This window comes from Stigmatopora argus, chromosome 7 (assembly GCF_051989625.1).
Source record: "Stigmatopora argus isolate UIUO_Sarg chromosome 7, RoL_Sarg_1.0, whole genome shotgun sequence".
In the NCBI taxonomy this organism is placed as follows: Eukaryota; Metazoa; Chordata; class Actinopteri; order Syngnathiformes; family Syngnathidae; genus Stigmatopora; species Stigmatopora argus.
In genome coordinates this window covers 17,825,023-17,839,696 of record NC_135393.1, presented here as the reverse complement: position 1 = coordinate 17,839,696, position 14,674 = coordinate 17,825,023, and the positions used below count along the sequence as shown (strand labels likewise).

Sequence of the window (14,674 nt, the reverse complement as noted above, 5' to 3'; positions counted from 1 at the left end):
CAAAGACACACACACAAGGAGCTGCAAAGTGCAGTGTAAGAAAACTGCAACGTTCCCTTGAATGGATTTTACTGATGACGGAGAATTAGGGGCAAAGATTGAAGGGAAAAAAAAGAATATTTATTTATTTAGGTATGTATTTATTTATCTAGAAATTTATTTATTTATTGAGATATTTATTTATTTAGAAATTTATTTGTTTATTTAGATATTTATTTAGACATTTATTTATTCATTTAGATATTTATTTATTTAGAAATTTATTTATTCATTGATTTAGATATTTGTTTATTTATTTAGAAATTTATTTATTCATTTATTTAGATATTTATTTATTTATTTAGATGTGTATTTATTCATGTATTTATTAAGTTACTTATTCCCTATTTATTTATGTCTAAAATGTATTTTTCTGTGTCTGTATTCTCACCCTTTTGCTACTGTGACAATGAAATTTCCTGAATACGGGATGAATAAAGTTTTCTAATCTAATAAAGTGAACGTGGTAGTCTTAGTACGAGAGTAAAATTAGAGTATAAGGGAAAGAAAAATAGTTGTAGTATTAGGGTGAGAATGAAGTCGAAGTACGAGTACGGGAAAAAAAAATTGATCATTACTATAAGGAGTCGCAATAATACACGTAGCAATATGTATAGAATTAAATTAGCTCTACGTAGTCCGCCGGTGCTCCAACGGACTATTTGGGCCAAAGAAAAAAACCAAAACGAAAATAGCACAAGGTGATTAAAAGTCGTGGTATTCATCTGAAAAACAACGTTGTAGTAATAGTGTAAGAAAAGCAGTCCTAGTTTTACTACGAGAATAAAGTCGACCAGTACGTACAACGTCATTCCTGCTGTGTCGGCATCCCATGGGGAGGGAATAAGGGAGAAAAAAAATTCCGATACTTCCGTGATGGTGGCTTTAGAGGCGAGGTGAGTGATTTGGAGGAGATTAGTGCACACACACACACACGGGCGCACACACAAACACACGCACGGCGCAAATCCCCATTAGGCTACATTGGAGGTCCTTTAATCTCATGGTGGATTTGAGCCGTATTAGGGGCTACTATCTCACCCCCACCGTTGGGAAATGTTTACGTGTCGCGGTTTGTGAGCATCCGTCCAGATATTTGAAGCTTTTTGCAATAGCAATAAACGCGCTTGTAAGAGTATCGTAGTTTTAGTTTTAGAAAAAGTGTTGGCTTTTTTGAATTGGAAGCCCTTCATGCATGATTTATGGTGGCGCTGCTGTCAGAACTAGACGTGTAATCCCTTTTGACATGAGGCATTCTCAGAAATTGTAAAAAAAAAAAAAAAGATAAAAAATAAAAAATCTCACTAAGGGGAAAAGAATTCAAAAATACTCGCGGACAAGTAGAAAAATATTTCTAGAAAACCAAACGGCCATAGATTTCTATTCAAAGTATAGATGGGAATAATTCAAAAATACAAAGAAATGAGATGACATTGATGAAAATATGAGAGCTTTCAGTCCAAAGTGAAAAATTAGCATATCGTGGGGGGTGCTGGAGCCTATCCCAGCCAACTATGGGACACCCTGAATCGGTGGTGGCCAGCCAATCGCAGGGCAAAATGAGGAAAAACAATCAATCATAGCTAAGGGCAATTTAGCATACAATTACCCTAGCATGCATGTTTTTGGGGGGCGGTCCGGTGGATGAGTGGTTAGCGTGTCGGCTTCACAGTGGGGGACCGGGGTTCAAATCCAGAAGAGAAAACCCACGCAAGCCCGGGGAGAAGATGCAAACTGGCCTGGGATTGAACCCTCGAGCTCGGAACTGCGAGGCCGACACACACCATACGGGTCATGGTTTTGCCTTTACCTTCTGGGACGGTACATCAGCGCTGATATGCTCCGCCTCCTCCATCTCCCCCATCTTCAGTCGGCTCACCACCACGGTTCCGGCTGCGCAGCCACCATCAGAAGACCTAACCAAAAAAAAAGGACACACGGGACATGATATTTTTGCACCCGTGTTCGAGCATTGACCCGATACTTCGCCAAATGATTTCATATTTGATTGATTTTTTATTTTATTTTTTTACAGGTGGAGGAGTTGGTTAGCACGTCCGCCTCAGTTATGAGATCAAGGGCGTTTCCATGGTCTTCCCGTCATGGTCTTTCACGGAGATCATGAAAATTGTTTTGGAAAAATTCACATTATGTAAAAAAAATGACGTTTTAGAATTTAAAAAAAAAAAAAAGTACAATAATATTCATGCCATCTTGTAATATGCTTACACTTAAAGAAAAAGCACATTTTTAAGAGTTCATATAAATTCCGTATTGCTCTATGTAACATCCAAATGATCAAATACCATTTGATCCAATGAGATTAATTTGCCGTAAGGAATCAAAATTAGCCCCGCCCCCTCAACGCTTCAAATGGCCGCCTAACAACCCCCGTCGGGCGTTGCGATCCGATGGTCGCCGAATTGACAACGCATATTTCAATTCCCATTCGATAAGGCGGCTGATAGAGAATCTGTGATATTGATGCCCTGTCGGACGCGGCAAAATCAAGAAAAATGATTCCCAGGTGGCGCCGTTGTTAACGCGCTCAATTGCACTTTTGCCGCCGCGCGTCAGGCAAGACAAGTGAGCTGGCCCGCCGGGCTGCCGACGGGAGACGAGAAAAGGACGCCGACAGAGTCAAATTAGAGACGCCCGGCGTGATAATCTGTCTCGGCGAGCCTGAGCCGGAACCGGCGCCAACCAGACGGTGAAAAATCGACTCTGGGGAGGAAAATGCTACCTTGCGAAAGAAATACGTACATTGGTGAGCTTTAACGTCCCACCGTGATGAGTTAAAAAAATTAAATGACCCTCACACATCCATAACTGTTGAAATTAGGCATTCAAAAATACTTAAGGGGTTATAAACAATCCAGCAGAGGGCGGAAGTCTCAATGGGAAACGGTAGCCGATACTTGTTGTGTTTATCATGTGATGGGTTGGAATAAGGAATTAAAATTAAAATAAATGAATAATTAATCGAGGTTTATATTGGTAGTGTTGTTTCGGAACATTTTCCGTGTGTGAACCGTTTTCCCAAGATAAATAAGTGATTTTCACGGGATATGAAAGATTAGATTAGATTAGAACTTTATTTCATCCCGTATTCGGGAAATTTCTTGGTGGCAGTAGCAAGACAGACACAAGACACACAAGACATTGTAGACCTAGTGTAAGAAAGAAAAAATATCTGGCTTTTACAGCAAAAATTGGATTACAGTAATCCCTCGAATATCGCGGCATCACGACATCGCAGATTTTTTTCTGGGGGAATTTAATTTTTTATATATTTTTTTATGAAATTTAAAAAAAATACTTTTATTTTTTATTTGTTTAATTTTTATTCGTTTTTTTTATTTTTTTTGTAAGTTCATAATTGTGAAAATCCACACTGAAACTAGTAATATATATATATATTTTTTCTTCCAATATTATTTTATTTTGTTTTTAAATAGGGGTGAGCCTACTTCGCTGTTTTTTGTTTACCGTGGCCATGTCTGATCTACATTAGCCACGATAATCGAGGGATTACTGTAAAACTGTGTTTTGCCCATTTTTAAAAACAAAAAAACTACCGTTAAAGTCCAATCTGTGGTGCCAGTGGGACTTTAAAGATCACCTTAACTGTCGAACAAGCACATTTAAAATAGTCTGTTTTCCGAAGCTAAAATGGCCTTTGATGTCTACAAAAAAATTGTACCTTAATTTATCGTGAGACTAAATAGTCTTTGATGTCTTTGTTACCGCCCACTTCAAGTTCAGGGAATACATTAGCCTTGATCCTGGAATAATGTGCACTAAATTGCCTTTGAAGTTTAAGGAAAACGCAACCAAAAAAAACATGATTTCGCGTGTCGGGGCGGTACTTCGTTAGCTGCGTGGTAAGAACTAAGCGCACGAACAGAAAGTTCTGCGCTGACATTGTCGTGAAATAAAGAAAATACAGACGAAGAATAAAAACACAAGTTTACTGGCCAAATCATTCGATTCGACGTCCATCACCGTCGATAAAAATGAAGGACGTCTTCCTTTCTGAGCCGATAAGGAATAGCATAGCCTTTTTTTTCCCCGAAATCCAATCACTGTTCCTGGCCAGACACCTGTCAACATGACACCCCCCTTCCCCAGACAGCCTCACAAAACTAGCGTCGTAAAAGTCACCCTGACTTTGAGCGCGTCGCCGATGAAAAACCACGGGAACATGCGTCGTCCTCTCGCCCTCCCTCACCCCGTTTGGAAAAAATCTTGGGCTCAATCGTCTAATGCGGGGATGTGATTAGAGTTAAAATTCGGGATGGCAAATACGTATAAAGGTTATACTTTAGATTCGGTGAAATGAACGGCATTGTTGTCCACACAATCCGATAATGGACACTTATGACAAAAGACAATAGAAATATGTAAATGAATTAAAACCCCTATGAATAACATTGAGATTAAATGCAATTAATCGCATTGTCATCCACGCAATCCATTGATAGATGTAGCACAAAAACAATTGAAATGTTTATGCTAATTTTAAATACCTGTGAATCCTATGAGATTAAATGGAATTAAATCGCATTTGAATCCACTCAATCTGAATCAAATTGAGCAATAAAAATAGGATAATTTAACATATCTAAAAAAAAATGTCAGAGTACAACTGCAATTAATCGCATTGTCATACTCACAGTCCACCATTGGATTAAAAAGTACTATTTAGTACTGTAAATGTAGCGCTATAATTCAATTATATTACTAAATAGTTACCTACCGTATTTTCACAACTATAAGGCGCACCGCATTATAAGGCGCACCCTCAATGAATGACACATTTAAAAAAAAGTTCCACATATAAAGCACACTGGATTATAAAGCGCCCTGTCTATTTTGGAGAAAAATTAAGACTTTCAAGTGCGCCTTATAGTCGTGAAAATACGGTAATTAATGCACGGGTTTGATTCCTCGTAACCCGACTCCCGGGAGCTAGTTTTGATTCGCCGCCAAACAACACCTGGCGGCCGGAGCTTCATAAACTTCGGCGAATGAAATGCTTCCAGCCTGCTAGCGAGATATGATTTAAGCGGCGTTTTAATGCCAGCTTGTAAAAGAAAGTTATAAGAAAAGGTTTCGACGCATTCATTTCCCGGCACTGCGGAGAGCGACACGCCCTTCTCGGGGGAATTTAGCCAGTGCAAATAAAGGTCGGAATAAACGTCCACTTTACTTCCCGCCTCTTGGCCCGCTTCTTCTTCTTCTTCTTCTATTTTGATTCTGAACATTCGGTTTGACGGCAGCACTTCATTACACACCTTTGTGTAAGCGACAGCCACGATGGATGACTTCTCGACTCCGGCGCCGCCAGCAGGCAAATATTTATCAGGGGGGGAAAAAAAGCCTTGGGTGGAACAACGTGCCGCCGGCGCTTTTTTGCCCGGAATGCCTGAAAATGATCATCAAACTGACACCTTGACGCCGATAGACCAACTGGAGTTGGTCTTAAAATCGAGTTCTGGGGTCGAGGGTTCGATGCCAAGGTGGGTCCTCACTGTGTGGTACCCGGACGTTACGTCGAACGGACGTTTGGTCGACGGACAGTTCGTCGAACGGACAATTTGTCGCCGGATTCGCTCGCTCTCAAAATGAGAATGATGAGAGTGAGAGAGAGAGAGTTTACTGTTGAAAGCGATCAACCAGGTAATCTCTCACTCAGAGCATGTCAGAGCATTAATATCTAAATATCTAATATCAAAATTATCAATAAGTTGCGTATTATTGCCGTGTGTGTACATGTTATTCGTGCCCGGATTCGCTCGCTTGCTCCCGGATTTTGAGAGCGAGCGAGGGAATCCGGCGACGAATAACATGTACACACACACGCCAATAATACGCAACTTATTGATAATTTTGATATTAGATATTTAGATATTAATGCTTTGACATTTACAAACTCTTTCTCTCTCATGATTATAATTTTAAGAGCGATAGATTACCTGGTTGATCGCTTTCAACAGTAAACTCTCTCTCTCTCATGATTATAATTTTGAGAGCGAGTGAATCCGGCGACGAATTGTCCGTTCGACGAAATGTCCGTTCGGCGAACTGTCCGTCGCCGTCGACCAAACGTCCGTCGACCAAACGCTTGTCGACAAAACGTCTGGTCACGCACTGTGTGGAGTTTGCATGTTGTCCCTGGGCTTGTGTGGGTTTTCTCCGGGTACTCCGGTTTCCTCCCACATTCCAAAAACATGCAGGCTAAGCTAATTGTATGCTAAATTGCCTTTAGCTATGATTGTTTTTCTTTGTCTCTTCTTCCTCTGCGATTGGCTGGCCACCCTGGTTCGCTAGTGTTAGGCTCCAGCACCCCCCGCGAGCCTGCGGTTCAGAAAATGAATTGAAAAAGCATTTGAATTTTTTTTTCAAACTCACTCCAAATATCAAATGTCAAAATACATCCTGTCAACGATTTTAGCTTTTAAAAAGTGCAATTTACTGAAATAAATAAATAAATAAACACAAAACTATTAATAAAATACTATTTTGGCAAACACAACCTTTCCTAATTAAAATATTACATTAGCCCTCCCCGCCTGGCGATTGACCGGCGACCAGTCACACGCTAGGACAAAACAAAATCAAGCTTTTCGCAACCTGCGAGAAACTATTCGGGGATAACGAGTCCTCGCCAACAAACGACGACCCCCCCGGGGTGTCCTAACAAACAGCTTGGCAGGTTGCGGCATAGCTGGGCGGGGCCTAACACCGGAGGCGTGTACGATGGGATTCTTGACCCATATAATGCTAGACGCTCGGGCTAAAAATAGCCGCGGACGGTTTTCGCCGAGGACAGATGCGGCGCGGCGGCTTTCGGGGACTCGCCGTCCTCGCGGGATGACCCGCCTCGCGTGTTAGTCGGCGAGAAAAATATTTCGGCGCCGTCGACGGCGATTGACATCCAATCCACGGGACTGTGTTCTATCAGATTATGCTACCGGAGCCTTTTCTGATAGGGTGGTCTATCCTTTTTTGCTACTTTGTTGAATGTTGCTATTTTCTAGCATTGTAGTTGTGACCATTGCATTACTGTTATTATACTATACTCAATTATTATCAATACTCAATACATGAATGGAATGATATTCGTCTCAATATCCCGGGGACAATATTCACTTACGTTGGATTACCCACTATCGGTATCGGCAATTTTTGGTGTATTGAAAAGTATCGGATTTTGTCACAAAATAGGATGCGTTTCGGCAATGCCAGTGTTTTGAGTACCATAGTGTTTTAGGAACTTATGATAATAACAGAGCATTTATGGACGAGGTACTAGCTCACTTTAACACAAAAAAATATGATTTATCCTTTACTGTTTACATGATTTTTTTCGCATAATTTGGAGTGGTCTAAAAGTTGGGTTATCTGATGGGAAGTCAAAAATTAAGCATCGGTATATTCCTACTTTAAACTAGTTTTTAATCTTTACTGTTCACAGGAGATTTTTTTGGAAGAAATGACAACATTGCACGTTTATTTCAAACATGAGTGACCAGCGCGCTTAACATGATTTATTATTTATAAGGGTGCAATGGAACCATCAGAATATGTTCTCGCCGAAAAGCAACGATGACAAACGCTGTTCGGGGAGTATTGGGGTGAATATCATCGACTTATTAACGCATTGGGAGCATTTTCTTAAAAATATGCTTCCTCGTAAACAGAATCAAGATTTATTTACTTAGCAACGTTAGCATTGAGTTCCACACAACCAAAATGGACATGGCTATCGGAAAACAATGCTAGCAAAATTAGACAAAGTAGCAAAAATTGATAGACGAGCCTATCAGAAAAGGCTTGGGTAGCAAAATCTGACAAAGTAGCAAAAATTTATAGAAAACGCATGGGTAGCAAAATTTGACAAAGTAGCAAAAATTGATAGACGAACCTATCAGAACAGGCTTGGGTAGCAAAATTTGACAAATTATCAAAAATTGATAGACGAGCCTATCAGAAAATGCTTGGGTAGCAAAATTTGCCAATGTAGCAAAATTTGACAAATTAGCCAAAATTGATAGACGAACCTATCAGAACAGGCTTGGGTAGCAAAATTTGACAAATTATCAAAAATTGATAGACGAGCCTATCAGAAAATGCTTGGGTAGCAAAATTTGACAAAGTAGCAAAAATTTATAGAAAACGCTTGGGTAGCAAAATTTGACAAAGTAGCACAAATTGATAGACGAACCTATCAGAACAGGCTTGGGTAGCAAAATTTGACAAATTATCAAAAATTGATAGACGAGCCTATCAGAAAATGCTTGGGTAGCAAAATTTGCCAATGTAGCAACATTTGACAAATTAGCCAAAATTGATAGACGAGCCTATCAGAAAAAAGCTTGGGTAGCAAAATCTGACAGAGCCATCATGGAACCATTCTCCCAAGAACCCCCCAAAGAAGACTTTCTCGATGGTTACCCACCCAAAAAAAACCTCAACGCTACCAATAAAACCAGTTGTTACTTCATAAACAGCAAATAACCTTTTATCGAGCAACATTTCCCAGAGTCGAACATCTTGATAAAGTGCGTTAATATGTTTTTTCGTGCTTTACAAGCATTTGGCTTTTTGGGGCGTCGCTATTTTTTATTGTCCACGGGAGGGACCGGATAAAATTGCAACGACGACGGCGATCCGAACGGTCGCCGTTGCTTTTTATTGACTTGCTAACTCATTAGCATAAACTAGCACAGCTCTAATCCCATGAATCCAGGAACAAGCGCTCTGCTCTATACTTCCAAATAGACGATAATCGATTCACCTAAACTCGTTGTAAAGAATGGAACATGGCGTACTATTACTTTTCACATTTACCTACGTAAAAACCATGCATTCCATAAGACTTTGAGAGTTTAGTCATACTTGTTTTCCTTTTCTTTGAGCTAAATTTAGCTTTCCCGGTGCGAACCTCCCGTGGAGGGGCGCCGCTTTCCCCGCTCATTGTGCGCGAGTTAGTCGCTCATCAAAGCGTCGTGGCCGACGTGCTTTTTTTTATTTTAAAAAAAAAAACGCCCACAACCTCGGCAAGGCGCCGCCGGCGGCGCCCTAATGCGCATTAACTCCTCTACAAAAGGCAGGCACTTTTATCGCACGTGGCCTCTGGATCAACATGTCCGCCTCCCGTCTTCACGCCTTGTTTGATACGGATTTTTTTTTTTGTAAAGGAAACGCCGTTAAGCCCTGGCGGTGGCCCGCGGCAAAGTTCCCCGCAGTACCTCGTCGTATTTTTATTCTTCAAGAAGAAAAGTAGGCGATAAGAGGTAAAAAAAAAAAAAAGGAGGAGGGGGTGGTGGGGTTATAATAACGAGCAATTTTAAAGTTTTTGGTTTAGAAACTTTTGTTAACTGTGCTGGTAATCATCATTTTACTCATTTTTTACCCTGGTTAAGAGCATTATTTGGGAGGAAATGTTTTTATTTTTTGAATAAATGCGCGCACTGTCAAAGTTTCTGATGGGGGATCTTTTTAGCCAAAGAGGGTAACTAACCTTGCAGCACTTAGAATGCCTCACAAACAAAAATATGATAAAAATATAGCAAAGTAGTACTACTTTTTGAGCAATTACAGTTAAAGGACTAATAAAAAAATGTGAGCCATTACAATGCAAAGTCTAATAAAAACCTGTTAATATGATCATTGTTGTTAAAATGTCTTATATACATATACATACATATATACATATATATATACACACATATATACACACAGATATATACACACACATATATAACATATATATACATTACACACACATATACATATATACATACATATATATATACATATATACACACACACATACATATATACATATATACACACACATATACATATATACATACATATATATATACATATATACACACACACATACATATATACATATATATACACACACATATACATATATGTGTATGTATATATACATACACATACATATATGTATATATGTATGTGTATGTATATATACATACACATATATGTATATATGTGTGTATATATATACATACATATATACACACACACACATATATATATATATATATATATATATATATATATATATATATACATATACACACATATATATATATATATATATATACATATATTTATATATACACATATACATACAAATACATTTACTTACATACTTGTTGGTGCGATGAATTGTCCGCAAAGTACTCTAAACAAAGCGAATGTCTATTGTTGCCATGATATGGACTGCGACACCAAGCTAGCGCTCGACAGCCTCTCTGAGCGCATCCACGCCGCACATAATGCGGCGTGGCCCAAACACAGGCAAGAAAGCGGGCGGTCCCCGAGGGGTCCATTTCCCGTCACTCGCAGGAACACGATAAGAAAGGTCAGCCGTAGCCGCGTACGCCTTTGGAAAATGGGGTTACGGATGGCGCCGAGCAGCCACGCTCTTCCTTTCAACGCCTATATGCTTTTCATTTTATTATAGCATGAATTATATTACATTTAAGTTCTTTAAAATATACATATACATAGATATACATTTATATTTGAACGAATAGTTGAATAAAATAGTAATAAACGAGATAAATAGTAACAAATGCTAACATAAATGCTAAAATAGTAATGAAGGAATAGTCCGGAAATCATTCTTCAATATGCAATCGACTAATAACGATAACAGTCTAATGACCAGAAAAACAGATTTTCAACTTTTTGTCATGAATTGAAATGAATTTATCCTTAAATGTCCAATCCGTTTAAAGTAGGAGGTTGGCAGCGAATGAATATCCGGTCATTTACTGCCCTCCCTCCCACTTCAAACCAATTGGACGACAATGGCAGCCCATGAGTTAATTTCAGGTCATTTATTTTTTTTATTTTGTTGTCACTTTCTGTTGAGTTTGGGGCATTTCTGGGTCACTTCCTGTTGAATTTGGGGGATTTGTGGGTCACTTCTAGTCCAATACACAATGGACTTTTATTGCATTGAATCAGTTAAAGCTAAAGTTAAAGAAATGCAGCAGTGTGTATGTTTACTTAAATAATCCGCATTAATTATGGCCTTGGGCAATGCCACACTGCGATGGAATCCATTTTGAAAAATTGCAACCCGGTTTTTCGCCAAGCCTCCAAACCCAAAGCAAACTCACCAATTAAACGGTCCGAGTTGCTCCCCCCCCCCCCACACACACACACCTCCTCCTTTCCTCACGGGGGTCGTGCTCATTCACAGTTTTTAATTGTGTATTTAAAAAGCCGCTCGCTTTTTACGCCGCCTGAATATCAACGGCAGGGAAAAGAGAGAAAATGCAGATTAAAGAAAAAAAGAAAAAAAATCCGAGGATCATTGACTTTTACTCAAGACCTATTAAGCCAAGGACAATTTATTTGTCAAAAGTTCAAAGACGAATGGACCCGACCGAACAAGTTGGAGATTGTACAATTTTAAGTCGATTTCCGTGTTCAACTGTGGCATATTAAATGAATCAAATGAGGTGGAATTATTATAACTGTAAATTTAAACACACAACAAAGGAAATGACGCTTAATGTAAATTAAAATACAAATCATATTAGCCTAATGCTAACATCAAATGGGAGACACCATTGGCATGCTAATAAACGTACACTGTTTTTTTGCTTTTATCGTGGATTGCTTTAGGAATATTCATAAAAAATATTCCAAAGAGCGCAAAGAGATCTTTTATTATGAAATATTACTGTCTATTTAACACTTAACTGTTGATAAGTTGTCCTGTAGAATAGTGTATCCCAATCTCAAGGCACACTACTATCTGAAAATCTTCTTTATATTATTTTATGTATTTTTTTTTACATATTTTTATGATGTTTAATTGTTAAAATGATTTTTTATGATTTTTAATTTTTTATATTATTTTCTGTTTAATTTTTTTGAATTATTTTTTATGTTTTATTATTATTTATTATTTATATTAATTTAAAACCGTCACCCATATTAACATTACAAAGTCGTTCTCATGAAAAGTTTTATTATCAGGAATTAAATAATTCCAAAATCCATTTTTTTTCACTCTGACGTAATTAATGCAACATTTTTAAACCTCATTTTAAGAGACTTTACCAAAGCGCTTCTTTTTACTTTAAATAAGCAACAAAATGACTCCAAACTACTCATAATATTACAATCTGACTCTTGCCATACTACCATCTATGATTTCATATTTCAATTTTAACCTCACAATAGTTCAATTTGAATCTCTTAATATTGACATTTCTCTCTATTAGGATTGCATTCACATTAATATTTAAGTTTCCTCCGTGTCTGCTGATGAAAAGACATTTAATGACTTGAATTATGACGATATATAATTTCTCGCGGCGCACTAGTTGGAAAACACTACTGTACAATATTGTGGCATGATTTCCGGCCCCACATATTAATCATTTCTGTACATGTATATATATAGTCTACATTGCCATATGGTGACATCATCTGTATCTGGCATGGCATCGCCAGGTACCTAGAGGTTCTCGTACCCATTAAGGAGTCCACCTGCGAGCCCCGGTAAGAACTTAATGAAGGATGGACTGGGCTAAAACCCGATCCGGCAATATCCCCCTATATCTGCTTTAATAAGGATGTCGGCTTTGAAAGAAAGCTCTTCATCATCAACGGCGGCGGCGGCGCCCGTTCCGTCCTGCCCAATCCTAATCACTCATAGCGGGTAATTAATGTAGCTTGTCGGGGTAATACTTCCTATTCTTCTTGGCTTGTCACCTAAGTGTGGCCGAGTTACTTATTTTCATATGCTGAAGGCGAGCCCCGACGCCTGGGGGATCCGGCAGATTATGCAGAGGAACGCTGCGGGAATGGAGCAATTTAGCCGTGAAGGACCGAGGCCACATCTGCCATTTTTTTTTTCCTGGTCAAATGATTTCCATTTTTTTAGGCCTGTCTCCATAACACATGGCTGATTAATTAATCGCTGCATTGTTATAAAAAAATGAACTGAGTCTGGGTAATCAATCACAAATGTAGTGACAATGTATCCTTAAAAATCACTTATCCAAAGGCAATAATGTTTGTTTTTAAATAAAACGCAATACTATAGGGCTCGGGTGTCAAAGTGGCGGCCCGGGGGCCAAATCTGGCCCACCGCATCATTTTGTGTGGCCCGGGAAAGTAAATCATGAGTGCCGACTTTTTGTTTCAGGATCAAATTAAAATGAAGAGTATAGATGTATATCAAATGTCCTGATTTTCCCCCTTTTAAATCAATAATTGTCATTTTTTAATCCATTTTTTCTCTGTTTTTAGTTCAAAAATCATTTTGTAAAATCTAAAAATATATATATAAAAAAAGCTACAATAAACATTGTTTTTGATCTATAAAAAAATAATATTCCGGGCTTTTAATCCAGTTATTTTAATACATTTATAGAAAAAAATCTAATTATTATATCTAAAATGATATCAAGTTGATGTTAAAGCGGCCCGCGAACCAACTCGAGTCTGACACCCTTGAATTATACCAGGCGGGTAAGTGGTTAGTGCATCGGTGGAGGACCTGGGTTCAAATCCAGGTCGGTCCACCTGTGAGGAGTTTTCTCCCCGGGCCTGCGTGGGTTTTCCCTGGGTACTCCGGTTTCCTCCCACATTCCAAAGACATGCATGGTAGGCTAATTGGACACTCTAAATTAGCCCTAGCTATGATTGGTTGGCTGTCCGTCTCCTCGGGCCCTACAATTGGCTGGCGACCGATTCAAATGGATAGGCTCCAGCACCCCCGCGACCCTAGTACGCCAGCTCCCTCTGCTTTTCTGTCCTTCACCCCAGGCCGTGTCCAATCGGTGCACGCTACACTTGAAATCTCATGAATGTCAAGTCAATCTGGAGCAAAGTGTCGGCAGTTTGTGCCTCTTTTAGTTCAATAAAAACAACCCCAGGAGATATCCCGTGTAATAAAAAAAAAGCGCCGGATGCTTTTTACCGATGATATTTCGCACTTTGGCAATTTATTTCTCTTGATCAATGTTGCAAAATGTTCTTTTTTTATTATCCCTGGAACCCTCGCCTCGACCGTGGCGCTGATGTTGACGTTGCAGCGGGCAAATAAAAAGAAAATATAAGTTCATGGCAACACTTGTTTAGAGAATAGAGCACTTACAATGTACACAATACTGAAAAGGAAAAAAAGAAACGTATTTTCCAGCCTATAAGTCAGATTTTTGTCATTGTTTGGTCAACTACGACTTGTTTTTTTCCCTTTTTGTTTATCCTGTTGCAATTAGCATAGTTAGCCTAGCAAACATATTTTTTGGGATGTGGTAGAAAACCAGAATACCCGTTGAAAACCCACACATGGTGACTAATACTCAACTTCGATTTGTTTTTTTCCCTCTTTGTTTATCCCGTTGCAACTAGCATAGTTAGCCTAGCATGCATGTTTTTGGGGATCTGGTAGAAAACCAAAGTACCCGGTGAAAACCCACGCACGGTGATTAATACTCAACTACGACTTGTTTTTTTTCCTTTGTTTATCCTATTGCAACTAGCATAGTTAGCCTAGCATGCATGTTTTTTGGGATATGGGAGAAAACCAGAGTACCCGGTGAAAACCCACGCATGG

General features: G+C 38.9%; 1 protein-coding gene across 13 annotated transcripts in view; it reads right to left on the bottom strand.

Moving 5' to 3' along the window:
* The window catches only part of inpp4b (inositol polyphosphate-4-phosphatase type II B), a 142,709-nt gene that overhangs the window by 57,293 nt on the left and 70,742 nt on the right, over positions 1 to 14,674 (bottom strand). For 12 of the 13 annotated variants that reach the window (XM_077605746.1, XM_077605740.1, XM_077605735.1 and 9 more), the window contains one exon: positions 1,850 to 1,955. In XM_077605746.1, the coding sequence (XP_077461872.1) occupies positions 1,850 to 1,955 (106 nt within the window). Of the gene's footprint in view, positions 1 to 843; positions 969 to 1,849; positions 1,956 to 14,674 lie in introns of those variants that run through there. The other variant, XM_077605747.1, reaches the window with a different exon arrangement.